The 20,089-nt window shown below is 40.4% G+C and overlaps 1 protein-coding gene across 6 annotated transcripts in view; it reads right to left on the bottom strand.

The window, feature by feature from the left end:
* brip1 (BRCA1 interacting helicase 1) overlaps positions 1 to 20,089 on the bottom strand; it is a 243,188-nt gene that overhangs the window by 49,368 nt on the left and 173,731 nt on the right. For all 6 annotated transcript variants that reach the window (XM_050055532.1, XM_050055525.1, XM_050055494.1 and 3 more), the window contains 2 exons: positions 13,629 to 13,788; positions 13,267 to 13,388 (listed from right to left, as the gene is read on the bottom strand). In XM_050055532.1, the coding sequence (XP_049911489.1) occupies positions 13,267 to 13,388; positions 13,629 to 13,788 (282 nt within the window). The remainder of the gene's footprint in view (positions 1 to 13,266; positions 13,389 to 13,628; positions 13,789 to 20,089) is intronic.

Raw genomic sequence — 20,089 nt, 5'->3', positions numbered from 1 at the left:
CAGCTGCAGTGTTGCAGGGCAGCATCCCTAGCAACGCTGGGCTACATAGCAACTGTGTGTAATGACCGTTGCTACTAGCAGCGGTCATTACACAGTAATATCAGACCGCAGAATGCCGCTACTGACCAATCAGAATACAGCATTTAATAGAGCCGTGTAATAAACTGTTATATATCATCTGTAGGCCAAATGCATCAGTTCAGGAAGCTGATTAAAGAAACAGTCATCAAGATCATCTGATCGGTGGCTTAAAACAGTATTTGGTCCCTACCAAAGCTCAAATCAAACCTACTCCCCTGGCTCCACACTTGAAAATTGCCTCACTGAAATAAAATCCTGGATGCAAACTAACTTTCTACAACTCAACTGTGACAAATCAGACATGATCATAACCGGCCCCTGTTCCCTTACTAAAACCATCCATAATTTCAGCCTTAATGTTGCAAATTCTACACTTTCTCCATCTCCACATCTCGGAGTCACTTTTGACAGCAACCTTTCATTTGAACCGCATGTTAATCATATCACCAAAACCGCTTTCTTCCATCTAAAAAACATAGCTCGGCTCCGCCCCTCACTCACCTTCTCCACTAAAGAAACTCTGATTCACGCAATCACAACATCCAGACTCGACTACTGCAATAGCATTCTGTATGGTTCATCTTCTAAAGTCCTCAATAAACTACAGTACATCCAGAACTTTGCTGCCTGTCTCCTCACCCAGTCCCGCTCCCGTGACCATATCAGGCCCGTCCTCCAGAACCTCCACTGGCTCCCAATTCCTCAACGCATTCAGTTCAAAGTCCTTCTCCTCACCTTCAAAGCCCTCCATAACCAGGCCCCATCTTACATCACTGACCTGTTGCACCGTCACACCCCCTCCCGCAGTCTCCGCTCCTCTGATGCAAATCTCCTCTCTCTACCACACAGGAGCAATCACAAAACCTGGGGGGACAAAGCCTTCTCCACTGCTGCCCCCTCCCTCTAGAACTCTCTCCCCCAACACATCCGTAACTGTGCAGACTGAAACTCCTTCAAATCTTTGGTCAAAACCCACCTGGTCAGGCTTGCATTCAATCCTGATTCTTGCTCTTAACTGTGTTTTACTGCTCTTATGTTGTTTTTATTTTGTTTGTTTTTTTGTTTTTGTAAAGTGTCTTTGAGTGTTTTGAAAAACGCTATACAAATAAAATGCATTATTATTATTATTATTATTATTGTTTGTTAATATTTGATCAGCACTGCCTAGTTTCATTTACACACAGTACCCACATTGTTTTTATACAATGCTGGCTGAAAATCAGTAAGTATCCCTTTAAAAGCTGAATAACCCCTATAGGTCCAGATCAGTCTGATATCTTCAGTCTTTCCACAGGAGTTGCTGTTTCCCCAGACATAGTAATCTGCAGCAAGCTCACCAGAGAGCTAGAGAGGAAGCATATCAGAACCTTAGATGTGTCCGTTTAGAGAAAAAGTCACCAACAGCCAAGTTCCATGACAAAATAAGAAAACTGAATTTTCACATTAAAAATGTCCTGGTTCATCCACTTGGTCCACTGCCTTTCACATTCTCAAATCCAGATGGCCTATTGTGACAACCTGACAAGGCCGTTCTTGCAAGAGAGTAAAGAAATCACCATCAGTGGTCAAACATTCTCGAGAACTCTCTGCATACATCATTGATGGAACCAGTCTTGTTCAGAGACTAAAAGTTTTGATAACAAGACTTTTGGGAAGACTGCTGGTTTAACTTGAACCTAGCCTTTCACAAAAAGGGAAACAGTAAGCGGATAGAAGTGTCTGATGTGTATTGGAAAACATCACTCATGAATGCTGAGAGATGCAATCATGGTTGAGCATGAACAACTGATGACAACAGTATGCTTGTAATAAATACATGTTCACCATCTTGCTCTACCAGTAAAATGGTATAAATGTGTATAGGTAATTTCCAGACACCTTGGCAACTCACTTAAATGGATGAGAAATATTTTCCACTCATTCTTACAGATATGCTGATGTTAGACTGGCTGCAGAGACACCCAGCACCAATAGTCATCCCGGAACCTGTGGCCTGCAAGTATAAGGACCTACAAATTTCTAGACTGCTAAGCCTTACCAACAAACTTAAGAACATAGAAATGTGCAAACTACAAATCCGCTTCAATCAGAAGGAGGAGGATGTAGACTTTGTTGTGAAACTGGTAGACTTTAATAATAATTACAATGATAATAAATAAACAGCGCATGACTCATGACACATACTCAAGAAGGGATATTAGTATGGCAGTGAAACATGTTTGTGATGATGATGATGATCAGTGGCTAAACAGGTGAATGAAAGAGGTAGAATTCATTTTTTTTTATTCTCTGGTTTAACGGTTTGTGTCATTGCAGGTTAATAACTGTTACCAAGCTGCCACTGGGGAAGGTTTTCATGTTTCATGACTTTTTCAAAATACCAAACTTGAATTTGCCAGCCTGGGTGGTACCAATCAGTGAAAATTCTGGCCTGAGTCCATGGACTACCCAGTGTGCGCACAGGGAATATAGGAGGTGACTCAAAACACAGCCCTGGGGTAATGGTGTTAAGGATGAGGATGAAAGAGGTGTGTCTGCCCACTCTCACCACCTGGGGTCTACCTGTCAGGAAGTCAAGGACCCACATGCACTGTGAGGTGTTTCAACCCAGCTCCTTTAACTTTGTGACCGGCCTGGAGAGAACTATGGTTATAAATGCTGAACTGCAGTCAATGCACAACAATCTCACATACAGTAGCTCCCTTTCTTATGCTGGTAAGTGAGGAGCATATGTCATTCTTAACCAGCCGTTCAAAGCAATTCATCACTACAGAGGTGAGAGCTACTGGGCGGTCGTTATTCAGGCAGGCTGGATTTGTTTTCTTGGTGGCAGGAATGACGATGAAGTTCTTAATGCACCTGGGTATGACAGACTAAGTCAGTGAGCAGTTGAATATCATTGTGAAACCCGTAAGTTGGTCAGCATAGTTTGAGGACCTGCCCAGAAAGGGCGATAGATGCAGAGGTGCACCCACCCATCCACTACTAATGGCCTCAAAACAACCATAGAAACTGTTTAGCTCACTTGCTGTAGACGCTTCAGAAAAACAGGCGAGGAAGTTGAAGCATCTTGATATGCCACACCTATTGTCAGGTAGATGGTTAGCCTAGAAAAGGAGAAGTCCTCACTAACACCAGTTTTAACCAATTTGCCACCAAAATTTCAGAGGAATAATTCTTTTGAGTGCAAAAAAAAAAAAAGTCATAGATCTTTAACTTAACTTAAAAGCAATTGGAGCAAAAACACAAGTTTTGCAAATTAAGTTTTATTCTATTTATTTGTCTTTTTCCTCCTTTTTTTAAAAAAAAAGTTCTATACATTATTTTATATTGGATCAAACGCAAATTTTAATTTATTTTTATATCGCTGCTTAAATTCCAACAATCACTCCATCTTAAGTCAATATCAGTTCTCTTTAAATCTACATTCCACAGCTGTATTCTAGATGGCAGCAAAGTAGTAACTGAACACGATTTCTGCAAGATCTGCTTTACCTGTCAACTTCTTATCAATTTCTGAGTCAAATATTAATGATTCTAAATTGCTCTCCTGGTCAGATGACTGTAAATGAAAGGTTTGGAATAAACTCCTGAGCTGCAAATTCTTAAAAATTCTTGATTAGACAGACTATACTTTTTTTTGCAAATCTGTCCAAGAATTAAATTTGTCTCCATTCATTAAATCCTCAACGACTATACCTCTGTCCCTCTATGCAGACTATCAACTCACCCAGTATACTCTTCATTTTTCTTCATGTTGTATCCAAGTTCTTTATTATAAAATCAACTGAGCTTATTGTTCTTCCTTTTGAAAATATATATGAAAAAAGGTTTTGAGGATACATTTTCAATATGAATCCACTGTTCTTCTATTGTGCTTTTTACTATATGGCGTAGGTAAAATGCTTGAGCAGCAAAGTGGTATAGTTCTAAATCTCGCAAATGAAATCCTCCTTCCAATTTTGGAATATATAAAACTTTTCTTTTTGTCCTGTGACTTTTCTCCCTCCATATAAAGTCTGTTATGATAGAATATGCTTTTTTAAGGAATGTTTTTGGAGGGGTAATTGGCACTGTTGAACACAGGAATACGAATTTTGGAAGCCATGTCATTTTAAATAGATTGATTCTTCCTGTAAAATTTATAGGGAGATTCATCCATTTAATCATGTCAGATCTAATACTATTCAATAATGTAGTAAAATTTTGTCCATATATCTGTTGCTTAATTTCACTCATTACACATCCTAAGTATTTAATAGAAGTTGTCCACTTAAATAGAGACAGCTGGAGGAACCAAGATGGCTGCTTGAAACAGGAACTCTGTACCACCTCAGTGACTTCAGTGACTTGTGTAAGGTTTAACCTCCAATGTTCTTTCTCATTTTGATCTAAACTGTGAGTTAAGGTTTAAGGAAAGAATTCTGGTGTAAAAGATAAAAAGAAAAAGGCAGGATGTCGAGGAGAAATCAGCGGTCCAAAACAGGCCCTGAGGACCAAACATTTGGTGGAGTGGATGATTCTCATGAGTGAAAACCCTTCTCTTGTTGAGATTATGAAAGAATTGAAATCTCAGCGTTCCATAATACTGAATCGGCTGGATGGCATTGATTATCGACTGGAAGATGTGACCACTCAAGTATTAACAATGAAAGGAACATTAACTACAACAAACCAAGTACTTGACAAACAACAGCAACGAATGGATGAAGCAGAAAAGAGGATTTCGACAATAGAAGATAATCTACACTCCACCAAAAGAAATCTACACAGACCTGAGACAATAGTTAAAGCTCTGGAATCCAAGACTGATAATTTAGAGAATAGAGGGAGAAGAAAAATGTGGTTCTTCTTCTTCCTGAGAAGTTGGAGGGCAGTAAAATATTACTTGATTATATTCAACAGAAACTGCCCTGCTGGCTAAAACTCTCCCTGGATAACCCTCTCGAGCTGGAGCGAGTACACCGCTCTCTTCGACCACTTCCAGAACCTGGAAAGCCTCCACGGCCAGTTCTGATTCGCTTTTTACGTTTCAAAGATAAAGAGCAAATACTGCAATCAGCAAAGACAACATCAATCATCGAGGGCAATGCCAAACTTACCATCCGCCAGGACTTGTCTGCAGAGGTCCGCTGAAAGCGAAAGGAGTTTGACCGGGCGATCAAAGCCTTCTCTGAGAGGGGTGTTCCGAGGTTTTGCATACCCTCACCGGCTTCGTATCTTGCATCGGAACAACATTGTCCTTTTTGAGGATCCAAAAGAAGCGGAATCGTTCGCCAAGCAGTTGGAGTAACATGAGGTAAGGTTTTTCCCCCCTACGTTAATTTTTTGATCGCTTTTTGATCATCGATATATGAGGAGTGGGCCTTATTTTTCCCCAAAGACTATTTACTTTGATTTTTGCATGAAATGGACTCTCCTGCTCATTTAGACGGTTCACTTGTGTTTAGTTACTTCTACTGATGTATTTACTTCCTGAAACAATGTGTGACGTATTAATGGACGATATCAAGATAGGAAATGGGGGAGGATGTTTACTAAGATGACGCTGACTTGTTTTGATCTAATTTTCTCCCCTAACCCATTCTTTTTGATTGATTTGGGGCACAATTTATTTTATTCTATTAAGGAATCCATGAGATATTCAGTGAACTGCTATTTAGTAATATATGACGAGAGAATATACTATGTTGGGCAGTAGGGGGGTGGTGCTCATGAGATGATAAGGGAGCGCTGAGGTTAATAGCTCCAGGTTACAAACTCCGTAGGAAGGACATAACTAGGGGTGTGCGATATGGACAAAAAATAATATCTCGATATTTTGGGGGATTTTGAAGATAACGATAATTAGACGATATTCTTTTAAATATGTGTTTTTATGTGTATGTTTAATGAGTTATAGCTCATTAATTGTTTCTCATGGATGATATTAATGGAAAAATGTTCTTAACATTTCTCCGCTTCGTTCAGCTAACTGTGGCTAGGCTAGGTAGCTCCGTAGACGGTCTTCTGGTACTGCGAACTTTAGCCTGACAGGCTGGGACCTATCACTACAGTTGACCCACGTCTTCCGAAGCTGCTGGAGCATCCGTGGGCGGTGTTGCTATGTTGTCTCGCTAATGTTTGTTTAGCAGCAGGCTGACCTGACGGGAAGGTGCCCGTGAGAGATCATGTGACCACCTAGGCGTACTGCGGCGTGCTGCTGCACGCAAGTTACGTAACTCTTGTTCAGTGAATGTGTGGGGTTTCAACCTTTCAACGTGTGTTTTCAGTTTTTGTGAAGTCATTTGCATACTCGATAACGTAAATTTGCACATCGTTAAAACAACAACGATATTATCGTTAACGATATATATCGCCCAGCCCTAGACATAACCTTAATGTGTTATCTTTATTCTTTCTTGTTTTTTCTTTGGCCTATTATGATAGGTGACATGTTCATCCAGAAACACATTATATGGTTTCTACTGAAATGGGCATGTGGGGTGGGGGGCCTGTGGCGAGGGATTTAGGATAGGGACTTACTTTCATTTTTGAACAATACAGTTATTTTTGACTCAGTTGCACCTATGTTCTTTCAAATATATGTGATAGCTACTATTTCTGTGATTTCATTTCAGATATCTAACACTCATTATGGCTGAGTGGCCATTAGGCAATATTTTCAACTTAGTGAAAATATTGCTTGAACTAACTGAATATAAATTTAGTATTGGTGCAGACATGAATGCAGTTGTTAAGTCATCTATAGATCGTTCCTCCATGCGAGAAGTTGGTTCATAAAAACAAGCGTCCCTTGCATTAAAAAAATTTATATCTGATCTGGGTCTGATAGACATATATCGTGCTCTTAATCCAACCATTAAAAAATATACTTTTTTTCCAAACAGGCACAAGACATACTCAAGGATAGACTATATTTTGGCCTCTAAATCTTTATATCTCAATTTTTCTAAGACAGAAATTTGGCCTGCCACAATTTAAGATCATTCTGTTCTTCAGCCATTGTCTTATTGATAATAATATAAAAAAAGAGGAAGCGCTGGCGGTTCAATAATAGTTTGCTCAGCAATTCTGATTTTTGTAATGAATTTTGCTCCAAACTTGAGGACTTTCTAAATATAAATAAATGGTGACTCAGTAGATGACCCTCGTATCCTTTGGGATGCGATTAAAGGATTTATTAAAAATTTTTCCACCTCATTTTCCTCCTACCTTAATAAATTTAAATTGGCAAAGATCACTCAACTGGAGGATAAACTAGCTCTTTTAGAGCACAAGCAACAACAGTTCTCAGACTTTACTGCTCAGGACCTCAAATTAATTAAAACAGAACCTTTTGCTTTATTAAGGCACAGGGCTGAGTTCATGATGCACAGAACAAAGCGCAATTATTACTTTAATGGTTCGAGACCAAGCCACCTTCTTGCACTCAAATTGCGTAATGATGAGGAATTTACAGATATAGTGTCTCTCAGATCTAGTACAGATTGACAGACCCTCACCAAATAAATAATGAATTCAGCTTGTTTTATAGGAACCTGTACTCTTCTCACCTTTCTTTCAACAAGGAGAACTGTAAAGAATTCCTCAGTAACATTTCTTTACCTCACCTTTCTGAAGATGATGCTGCAGACTTGGGTTCACAATTAACTCTGGATGAAATAGAAAATGCTCTTAAAGACACGAAGAAAGGTAAATCTCCTGGATGGGATGGTATCCCACCACAATTTTATTTAACATTTTGGGATACACTCGGTCCTTATTTACTATCCATGTTTCAGGCAGCCGTTGACAAAGGCTCTTTCACAAAGAATACAAATTCTGCAATTATATCTCTATTACTAAAGAAAGGCAGAGATCCCTCTCTTTGCTCTAACGATCGTTTTTTTTAATCTTTGATTATATCCGATATTAAACGTTATGCTTAAGTGATTTCCAACAGACTAGACCATTTAATGACAACTATAATTCACAGTGATCAAACAGGTTTTGTTAAATCCTGGTTAGCTTCAGACAACATCCGCAGACTGCTACATATTATTGACGCTGCCAAAGATATTTCCTCCTCTTGGTCTATTCTTTCTTTAGATGCAGAAAAAGCTTTTGATCAATTGGAATGGGAATATCTTTGGACAGTATTGTAACATATGGGACTAGGTTCTAATTTCATTAATATGATAAAAACACTATATGCCAGTCCCTCTGCCATGGTTTCCACAGGTCATCTTTGTTCTTCTCAGTTTCCTGTACAGCGTTCTACTCGCCAGGGTTGCCCTCTCTCTCCTAAATTATTCATTATTTCATTAGAACCTCTGATTCAAGCTATTTGTCAGTCTTCGAAAATTCATTCAATCTCATTTAACGGTACTCACCACAAGGTGTCAGCCTTAGCTGATGACCTTTTACGATATATAAGCAGAACTTCAGAATCCATACCTCATATTTTAACTCTTTTCAATGAATTTGGAAGTTTTTCTGGTTATAAGATAAAGTGGTTTTAGTCTGCATTGATGCCACTTAATTCAGGCATTGGTAATCTTTTCAGTTCCGTTAACATACCAGTTAAGAAAACCTTTACATATCTAGGTATTGACATTCATCCTAATCTTCATTCTGTTATACATTCCAATTTTACAAATACTTTGAAAATTGAGGCAGACTTAATGAGGCGGTCTAACTCTAATATGCCATTTTCATTCCAAGCACGTGCTTCGATTATAAATATGAATATTTTACCTCGTATTAATTTTTTCTCTTCAGTGATTCCTTTGCCTCCTCCACCAAAGTATTGGGAAAATTTTCAATCTATCATATCAAAATTTATATAGAAAGGGAAACAACCGAGAGTAAAACTCTCTACTCTGCAATGTGACAGAACTGCTGGTGAATTATCTCACCCCAGTCTGAAATTGTAATTGTAATTTCATTATCCTTTGTGTATTCTTTGTGTTTTCAAATACTTCAGAATGTCTAGACCTCTTAACCTCACACCTAGATACAAAATCCCGCAGGATACGGCAGGTGTGAAACACACCCTAGGGGGTCGGAGCCAATAGCTGCGGCAGACGAAAGAGTTTGAAAACAATGGGTAGGGGCACTGCTCCCTGCCGCAGACAGAAGGGTGTGAAACACACCGTAAGAGGCGTTCCTCAGGTATAAATATTTAGGCTTTCCTATGTTCGGGGTCTTTTCGTCATTCTGACCGCTCGTGTGATGACTGACCTTTTCTTTGCAAAGAAAATAAAAACCTTGTCGGCCGGCAGAAGTCTCTATTTCATTATTCACCAGCAGCAGAGAATTTCCACAACAGAAATTATATGCTTTGGCGTATGCTTTGAGATCTCTATCTGTTTGGTTTGATCCTCATGCACAGACGTCTTGGCGATCTGTTGAAAAACATTTAGTGCACCCCTATAGACTCCAGGATGTAGTTTATTCCGCAATCACTCTTAAGAAAGCTAAATTACAGTTTGGTCCCATAATTACCCATTTGGTAGTCAGCTGGCGAGCTGCAATGAAAATATTAAAAACAACCCAAAAATGGCATCCAAATTCTCCAATCTTTTATAACCATTCATTATTATCCGACTCTTGCCTTTTTACCTTTCCTGAGTGGTTAGACTGAGGAATTCATGTATTTAAAGATGTCTGTGGAGATGAAGGCCTTCATGCATTCCAAGATTTACAATAACAATACAATTTACCTGGCCATTCTTTTTTCTTTTATCTGAGACTGAGATCTGCAATGAAAGCTTATGGAGTACCCTGGGACAGAAAACTTGATACATTGTCCTTTCACACCATTATAGTCAAGCAATATACAACCGGTGGTTTAGCTTCATCCTTGTATAAATTTCTTCCCGAGTCATCATCTAAGCCTCTCGTGCTCCAGAACAATTGGCAAAAAGATTTAAATTCAATTGAAATACCCTGGAACCACATTTTTACCAACATAAAACTGGCTTCTAAAAACCTAAACCATCAGCTCATCCATTTTAATTTTCTACACTGAATTTATTTAACACCAAAAAAACAACATGCAATGAATAAAAACACCTCTTCATTTTGTGGTTTCTGTTCACACAAGCATATAGGATCATTCTATCACATGTTTTGGCAATGCAGATTAATAATATCATTTTGGCAAAAAATCAGTACCTCCATGTCTAACATTACTGGAAAGACAATTCCTTGTTCTCCCAGGGTGCTCCTACTGAATGATGATTCTGCGTTAAATCTCTCAGTTACAGAGAAACGTATATACTTGGCAGGCCTAACAGCAGCCAAAAAAATGCTTGCAATCAGGGGCGGAAATCCTGGGGGGGACAGGGGGGACATGACTCCCCCTTCAATAAAGCTGTACCCCCCTAGAATAATTTGAGACACAATTAATAATTTTTGAACAATGCAGTAGTATTTATTAAAAGCACAATGTAAGCGGTGCTCATTATAATCGCGCAATAATGTGCTATTTAAATCTTAAAAGATTTAGTCCCCCCCTCCCATTCCTAGTAGTGGTATATCCCACACTCTTTCCAACGGGCGGTTAGTACTTGGCAGCAGTAGCAGAGTGTGGCGGGACCCGGCTGCCCACATTGCGCATAGCGGGGTAAGATGTTCACTCACACAGATACAGTTTAACTTACACAAGTTACAACACATCCCATTTACTGTTACAACAAGCCCCAGGCCCAGGCTGATAATATAAACTGTCTGCAACATTTCTCCGGCATTGTTCAAAAGCCAGAGTTTAGTGATAGTCAGAGAGGACAGGAGAGAAAGAAGAGGGAGAGGACAGGACAAGAGCAGTCAGTGGTGGAGCAGCTTGTAGTTAATATCTGTAGGCTCTCCTCCTGTCAGTGAGACAAACATGAAAGACGTGCAGTTTAACTGACGAGAAGCGGCCATTACGCACGACTACTACGCACGGTTGTGAGGTGTGCAGCGGCAGATCTCACAGCACACTGTTTATAAACCAGTTCACCAGTTGAATTGCAGGAAATGTTTATCTAACTGCCAGTAAAAAAAGGAAAAAAAACAAACAAAACGGTTTGCTCCTGCAGCCAGCCAGAGATGAAGGATCCATTCCACACTCCTGAGCCAGATGAAAAAGAGGGAGAGAAGGAGAGAGATCGAGTTTCTGTCTTTGATGAATGAAGCCTTATTGTTTTGCTGCTATTAAACAATGAGAGACATGTTTTCTCCGTTTACTTAATAGCATAAATATTGACACTACCGCGCACGGGGAGACAGAGACCCACCCTGCTCCAGACACACTCAGCACCTTGGACAGCACGGCGCAACTGACTGTTGTCGATGTGTACATGTTAATTTGAGTTCAATCATTTTGTTTTAAATCTGGACATGTGCAGGTGGACTCAGCCAGTGCTGAGAAAGGTCCTATGCCTGCCTGTTGGAGAGATAGAGAAAAGATTAAAGCATCAAATTGTTATTATTATTGTCCACCCCAACTATGAAATGGGATTTTCGCCCCTGCTTGCAATGCACATGTCCATGGTCTGGGAGGGATCACTGAACATTCTGGCTTTTTGTTCCTTCTATGTCTGGACTTTGGATAATTACTGATTATTGACTATGCCTCTCGGACTTTTTAGGACTGTGGAGACACCATCTGGACACTCTGGATGTGGGCGTTGTTCCCCTATAAGGGAGATTACATTTTTCTAAGACTTTGAATAAGAAAGGCCACTCCAGACGATCAAATGCTTTTTCAGCATCTACAGCTATTACTGATAAATCAACATTATGTAGTGCTTTAAAGCGGCAGCTATAGGTTGATATAGCTCTTAGTCTTATCTGGTTCACCACAAGACAGGTAAGTGTCCAGAATAACCGGGACAGGAGGCAGACAGCTCAAAAAGTATAAAACAATTTATTCACAAATCATTAAATATAAAACTATTGAGCCGAGGGCAGTCAATGGGCAATTAATTACACAGTAACCAATAAGACTGTGCAAATAGAGGCACTGACAATAACCTGTTAGCGGTAGCAGGTAATATACCAGTAAGCTATAAGGCTATCATTTCTATTCAGGATCCAACACACTCAAATTACCACTACAGGCGTTTCAGGAAGCACAATTCATGCACAATGTCACACCCAAAAAGACAGGTTGAGCTGCACTGCAATTACTTATACTATAAACACACAAAAGGAGGATCCACAAATATATTTGACCTATAACCTACAGCTAGTTGCTGCTACAGGAAGACCAGTAAAAATATTGCACAATGCCTGGGAATAATATTGCATGATGCCCAATAACAAATATCTAAAAACAAAAGAAAATAAAGAATATAAATTCGACAAAACAGGCCCACTAGTTATCAACATGGGAAAAAACAGTGACAAGTCATAATTTCACTTGAAGACTCCTTTAAGTCATTCACCCTGCACCCAGACCAACAGCGTGCTTACTGTTGTGCTGCACAATATATAACAATCGCCACTCAAGGTTCACACCTTGCTTCTAAGGTGTTAGCAGATGCCTGGAAGCGTCATAACAGCGTGCTCTGCCTATAGGGCAACCAACCGTCTTTCAACCGCTGCTTTCTGAGCTAAATGTTTGGTGTCCCTCGTGTTTGCACCCGCTGCACACCTGAGCTGCTCACCGGACTTCGGAAGGGAAACATAGAGAGCCCCACTTCCGTGTTACCTTTAAAATCTTCTCCCGGGTCCTAAAGCCTTCCCCATTACAATGTTCACATGAAAGTCTTTCCCTGGGTCCTAAAGCCATCCCCATTACACTTATGCTTTTTGGCATATTGTATAATACTAAAACATGTTCTTGTATTCGTTTGCAAATGCCTGTTTTTAATATACCCTGTTTGATTTATGTGAATCATATCTAGTAAGACCTTTGTTAATCTATCGCTTATCAATTTGGTTAATATTTTATTGTCACAATTAATTAAACTTATCGGTCTGTATATATATATGTATGTATGTATGTATGTATGTATGTATATGTGTGTGTGTGTGTGTGTATGTATATATATATATATATATATATACACACACATACATACACACCTATATACACAATTTTTTTCTTTTTGCCAAATCAGAGTGTTTTCTGTGCCCCGGGGTTTGGGATCCTCAGCATGTACAACTGTCAAAGCCTGCAGAATATCTGCAGACTATTGTGACTCCGCTTACCTGAAGGTCTTTGATGTTTGGGAAGGGAATTCCAATGGTGACGACTGCCCTGGCATTGTCATCAGTGAAGTCTAGTCCCTCGCTCACTTTACCCCTACAGACAGCGATCAGTAGTGCACCATCTAAAACAGTTACATACAGTATACATCAACACTGTAAAAGACAAGTAATATGAAGCATAACTCTGAACAACTACTAAAACTATTCTATTGTAAACTAAGATGATGTCACTGCACAAGCAATAGACTAGATCAAATTAATGTATTACCACACCAATTCACAGATATCAAGCTGCTTCATAGAGATATAGCAAAACCATCAGCTGTTACCCCAAAGGTCACTGTGATGTTAACCAGTCTCACCTCTTTCCTCACAGTATTTGATGGCATCGTAATACATCTGAAGAAGTTTGTCAAAATCCCCCTTGCCACCACCACGGGGCTCTGTGATCACAGTTTTCTGATGTTCCAGCTTCTCCCAGAGACCAGTGTTGATCCATCGGTCGCGCAGCTTGTCCAGCATCTGATCAAATCACAGCCGATATCATGTTGTAAATATAGACACTTGGCTTGGTTTTGTTGAAAAAGTTGAAATTAATAATACTTAATAATAATAATAAAAGTTAGAGTGAACACTAAAAATATGCTTAATGACAAATATAATACATAGTTAACCTACAACTGATTATGTGTAAGATATAGTAAATGAGCTGGCAAATATAGAAAATCATTAATTGACTGAACAACTCAGTGGTTGAGAAATCTGAAGGTTATAAAGCTACCCTATTTATTTGTATTTATTTATGTAATGTGTGGTCCTCACACTGATATGAGCATGACATAAATACAATGAAGGAATTGTTATGTGTAAGTTAGCAGAGCTGCAGCAGCTTCAGGCTCCATCTGCGTCTACACAGGGTGTACAGGACGCAGTACTGAGTGTAGCTCACCTCTTTTGCCAGCACTCAGAACCCAACACACAATCACTATAGGTATATGCATAAAACTGAAAACAGGAGCATATCTGCTCTATGAGATACATTATTATGACACTTTCAAAGTCTGAAACATTAAGCTTCAAACAAAGAACAGGAGGCATTTAACTAGGCTACCCGTTTGCTTCCGTGTCCTGAAACAGCTTGGATTTCTTTTCTTTAATTGTACTTGGCAGAAAGCTGATGTGTTAAGACCCCCTTTGTAACAAAATCACTGTTGTCATACTATTGTTAGTGCAAAAAGTCAGCAGCTCTCAAGGGAGGCACATTGATCTAAAAGCCTCCATCCTAGCATGGCCCCACTCATGTCTGTGCTGTGCACATTATATCCTTGAATAAGCATGGCTTCACAATCAAAGAGCAGCTTCACTGGCTTGGAAATGTGCCAGAAGGGTCAAGTAGAAGTTTTTGATGTAGTCAGCAGAAAACTTCTCACCGGGCCATACTGTCAAGCTGTAAAGCCTGAGTTAGATGCAAATGAGGCCACAAGACAACGGTAGATGGGGAGTGTCCACTGACATCTTGTCCCCAACACTACACCTACTCTATTTACCTTCACAAACAGCCAGCTCAAGTGTTTCTTAAAAACATCACACAAAACTAAACAGAAAGTACTCTGTGGGCTATGTGAAGTACTGAGGAAAACAACAAAGGCAGACAGGGATATGGGACTATATGAGAGTGCAGATAATTTCTTGCATGCCAGTGTGATTGCCTCTTAGTGGTGAAATGAAGCATGGGGAAGATTTTGTCAGGTTGGTGTCTCCTAAAGCAAGTCAGGCAAGGACATCTGCATCAATAAAACATGGTACATTCACTAAATATGCAGTGTTACAACGACAAGGACCCCCCTTACGTGCGTCTTCAACTGAGTAAACTGTTTGTCCTCCAATAGCTTTCCAGTGCAATCTTGGGTGGGAGATCAATTATTCATGTTATGTACTTTAGACAGATCTACTCCTAAACACAACAGCCATTATCTGCCAGGAGCTGACTCCACAAGGTGAAGAGTATGGAGGCAAAATGCCTGCACCGGTAAAAAAAAAAAAAAAATGCAACAGGGCTGGTGATGACAAAATCAAGCATCATGTCTTGCAGCCAACATAATCATATCTGCAGAACTTAAGCAGTACTATTTGACAGTACTTAAGTACAATAAATTCATTTGGTAATTTTTAAATCATTGGCAGAAACGGTACTACCTTTATATTTACCATTAAATAACAAAACAAGATCTTTTGAAACAAGGGTAATTCCTGGTGAGGACTGGACCAGTGCTATAAATGCAGCCATAAAGTAAAGTCTTTTCAAGGAATTCCTCACACACAAAATGACAGTTTATATATCAGTTATTCATGCCTTGTTACCTTAAATCTGTGAAGAGAAGTTTGTTTTTTGGCACACCTCCATGGAAATTGATTTACATATTGATTTATTAACTGAATGTTGAAATTGAATGTTTAACAGCAAAATTATATCAAAACATCCATTTACAAACTCTCATATAACCGGCGCATATAAACCCCCAACATTTGCCTCACTCAGTGCAACACATCTCCTTCGCATAGAGTTGATCAGGTTGTTGATTGTGGCCTGTGGAATGTTGGTCCACTTCTCTTCAATGGCTGTGCGAAGTTGCTGGATATTGGCAGGAACTGGAACACGCTGTCGTATACGCCGATTCAGAGCATCCAAAACATGCTCAGTGGGTGACATGTCCGGTGAGTATGCTGGCCATGCAAGAACTGAGATGTTTTCAGCTTCCAGGAATTGTGTACAGATCCTTGCAACATGGGGCCGTGCATTATCATGCTGCAACATGAGGTGATGGTCGTGGATGAATGGCACAACAATGGGCCTCAGGATCTCGTCACGGTATCTCTGTGCATTCAAAATGCCATCAATAAAATGCACCTGTGTTCGTTGTCCATAACATACGCCTGCCCATACCATAACCCCACCGCCACCATGGGCCACTCGATCCACAACGTTGACATCAGCAAACCGCTCACCCACACGACGCCACACACGCTGTCTGCCATCTGCCCTGAACAGTGAAAACCGGGATTCATCCGTGAAGAGAACACCTCTCCAACGTGCCAGACGCCATCGAATGTGAGCATTTGCCCACTCAAGTCGGTTACGACGACGAACTGCAGTCAGGTCGAGACCCCGATGAGGACGACGAGCATGCAGATGAGCTTCCCTGAGACGGTTTCTGACAGTTTGTGCAGAAATTCTTTGGTTATGCAAACCGATTGTTGCAGCAGCTGTCCGGGTGGCTGGTCTCAGACGATCTTGGAGGTGAACATGCTGGATGTGGAGGTCCTGGGCTGGTGTGGTTACACGTGGTCTGCGGTTGTGAGGCCGGTTGGATGTACTGCCAAATTGTCTGAAACGCCTTTGGAGACGGCTTATGGTAGAGAAATGAACATTCAATTCACGGGCAACAGCTCTGGTGGACATTCCTGCAGTCAGCATGCCAATTGCACGCTCCCTCAAAACTTGCGACATCTGTGGCATTGTGCTGTGTGATAAAACTGAACATTTTAGAGTGGCCTTTTATTGTGGCCAGCCTAAGGCACACCTGTGCAATAATCATGCTGTCTAATCAGCATCTTGATATGCCACACCTGTGAGGTGGGATGGATTATCTCAGCAAAGGAGAAGTGCTCACTAACACAGATTTAGACAGATTTGTGAACAATATTTGAGGGAAATGGTCTTTTGTGTATATAGAAAATGTTTTAGATCTTTGAGTTCAGCTCATGAAAAATGGGAGCAAAAACAAAAGTGTTGCGTTTATATTTCTGTTCAGTGTTTGTAACAATAACATTAGTATTCTTGTTAACTAGCTTAACTTGATATATTGGCATCTATTCATTAGTCATCATTTAGCTAACATTATCTACATGCAAGAGCATTACTCAACTTACACGGTTTGTTTGGGAGAAACTGTGCAAGGTTTTTTGCTTCTTGTTGGCTGGTTTGCTGAACATAGTTAACACACAGCAGCACTGCCCAGCAGCACACGTCTCGTCTGTGCAATTGTTTCAGATCACAACACGACAACGAAGTCGGCTGACTGTGAGACTAGAGCTGTCAAATCAAAGCGCAAATATGGATTGCGCACCAATCAGAGAGTAGTTTTCCACAGAAACATTTGGCTGCACTCCATTTCACTCAACTGGTACGCCGGTCAGGCGGAGTCTGCCCCTCTCCTCTCCTCTCCCCTCTCTGAAGTCTGGCTGCAAACTTCAACTCCACCCACCCGACGCACCGGCTGTTTGAAATTAATTTAAAATACTCAGCTGCCAGTACTTTCCAGCATTCGTCGCTGGCGTGAGAAGTGGTTGGGCAGAGTGAGACCATGAGATGGAAGGTGAATGCGTGTCACGTGCCAGATGCATGACAGTTGGCAATCCTGCCAACGCTACTTAGCTCTCTCTCTCTTTTCTACCGGTAGACTACCGCATCCACCTGTTGCACAAAATGCACATGGCATGCTGTTTTCTCTCAGTGTCCGATAGCTGGCGGTCAAGCTAACACAAGCTAATCATTCAAACGCAGTTCAATTGTCCATTTCTGTTGCACATTCACCCACAGTCATTTGGATATCAGGCTGTAATGAACACCTAAACAACATGTGCTTGGAAGTAGTGTGTGTTGAAACTCTGTCCGTGTGTGTGTGTGTGTACGCCATTTTTAGACCCTCCCCACTCAGCTCTTATTGGCCAGCTGAGTTTGATAACACTATACTATTGATGGAACTACCCACGTGCTTCGCTGAAAATCAGAAGATGATTCATTAAATGCTAACTTATGCCAAGTTGTTGTCACAAAAAAAAATAAAAATAAATAAATATATTAGAAATGTCCGTCAAGCTGGAAATCCGGCGCCATGCCAGAGTACTTTAAGCCCTGCTAATGATAACAGCAGCAGGAGGTATCAGGCAGGACCACGGCAGCAGCACAACCACACACGTCACACTATCCAGGCACCTCTGCGATATAAGTTAACCTGCGAGACAGTGGAGTACAAAGGCTCCGGAAAAGAAGCTGAGTTAGTGACATGCAGTACAGTCGAGTTAGCAAGATGCAGTAACAGGACATGAGTGTTAGCAAAGGAGAGAGAGAAGGAGAGAAGGTGCTCAGTGTATTATAGGATGTCCCCCGGCAGACTAGGCCTAAGTCAGCCTAACTAGGGGCTGGTACAAGGCAAGCCTGAGCCAGCCCTAACTATAAGCTTTATCAAAAAGGAAAGTCTTAAGTCTAGTCTTAAATGTGGAGACAGTGTCTGCCTCCCGGACCGCAACAGGAAGATGATTCCACAGGAGAGGAGCCTGATAGCTGAAGACTCTGGCTCCTGATCTACTTTTGGTGACATTAGGGACCACAAGTAACCCTGCATTCTCAGAGCGCAGTGTTCTGGTGGGATAATAGGGCACTATGAGCTCTCTAAGATATGACAGAGCCTGACCATTTAAAGCTTTGTAAGTTAAGAGTAGGATTTTAAATTCAATTCTGGATTTTACAGGGAGCCAGTGCAGAGAAGCTATAACAGGAGAAATATGATCTCATTTCTTAGTTCCTGTTAGTACAAATGCCATTGCATTCTGAATTAGCTGGAGAGTTTTTCAAGACTTATTAGAGCTATCTGATAATAGGGAGTTACAATAATCCAGCCTAGAGGTAACAAAAGCGTGGACCAATTTTTCTGCATCTTTTCGGGTCACGATAGGCCTAATTTTCGCGTCCGTGAGGTTTGTTTTAAATGGGAATTAAAAGACAAATCTTGGTCAAATATTACTCCGAGGTTTCTTACGGTAGTGCTAGAGGCCAGAGCAATGCCATACTTAATAATGCCAGGATTCAAACAATATGTGAAGGGTGAAACTAGGAAGAATAAACTCTCGGACAAATGCTTTGTAAATGTGGAGGGTGCATATGTGTCAAGAATAAGACCACCAATAGCCACCTCAGATCATACTGTGGTTCACCTTATACCTACTTATAAAACTAAATTGAAGTGCTCTAAACCAGAGAAAAAAGTAATCAAAGTGTGGTCATCTGATAATATTGAAAAACGGAAAGCATCATTTGACTATACTTTGTGGGAGGAGTTTCATCATGACTCCCTGGATGAAACAACTGTAACAGACTTTTGTGTACAGTCAGTGATACCAACTAAGGAGATAAAAATATATCCAAACAACAAGACGTTCATAACAAAGGATGTTAAACACATTATAAATTTGAGGAGGATTGCCTTCAAAAATAAGGACACTGGAGAACTGAAACATGTCTAAAAAGTAAACTATGGGAGGCAAAGAGGAAACATAGGCTCAAATTAGAGGAGGCTTATAGAAGTAAAAGTAGCAAACAGTTATGGGACACAATGACAGCTATGACTGGGCTGTCAACCACCCAAAAAGCTCTGGTGGTAGAAAATGAGGTAGAGTTTGCAAACCAACTGAATGGGTTCTTTGCTAGGTTTGAAAAAGGTAACAATTCAGATCTTGTTGTTAAAATAACTGAAACAGTTGTTCCATCTGACTTAGATAGGATTGATGTTGCTGTTGAGTAGGTGAGAAATATTTTTAAAAGGTTAAATCAGAGGAAGGCCACGGGACCAGATAATCTTAGCGCATATATCCTGAAAACTAGGGATGCACCAAAATGAAAATTTGTGGCCGAAGCCGAAGCCGAATAATATTAAGCGCTTGGCCGAATACCGAGTACCGAATATCGTTGTTTAGTTTTTCATTAGTTTTTGCAGATGAACCCCCTCCAGATTAGTGTTGTCACAGTACCAAAATTGGGACCCAC

The sequence above is a fragment of the Epinephelus moara genome, chromosome 2 (genome assembly GCF_006386435.1).
Source record: "Epinephelus moara isolate mb chromosome 2, YSFRI_EMoa_1.0, whole genome shotgun sequence".
NCBI lineage: Eukaryota > Metazoa > Chordata > Actinopteri > Perciformes > Serranidae > Epinephelus > Epinephelus moara.
The sequence above is the reverse complement of the archived record's forward strand: the minus strand, read 5'-3'. Positions and strand labels throughout refer to the sequence as shown.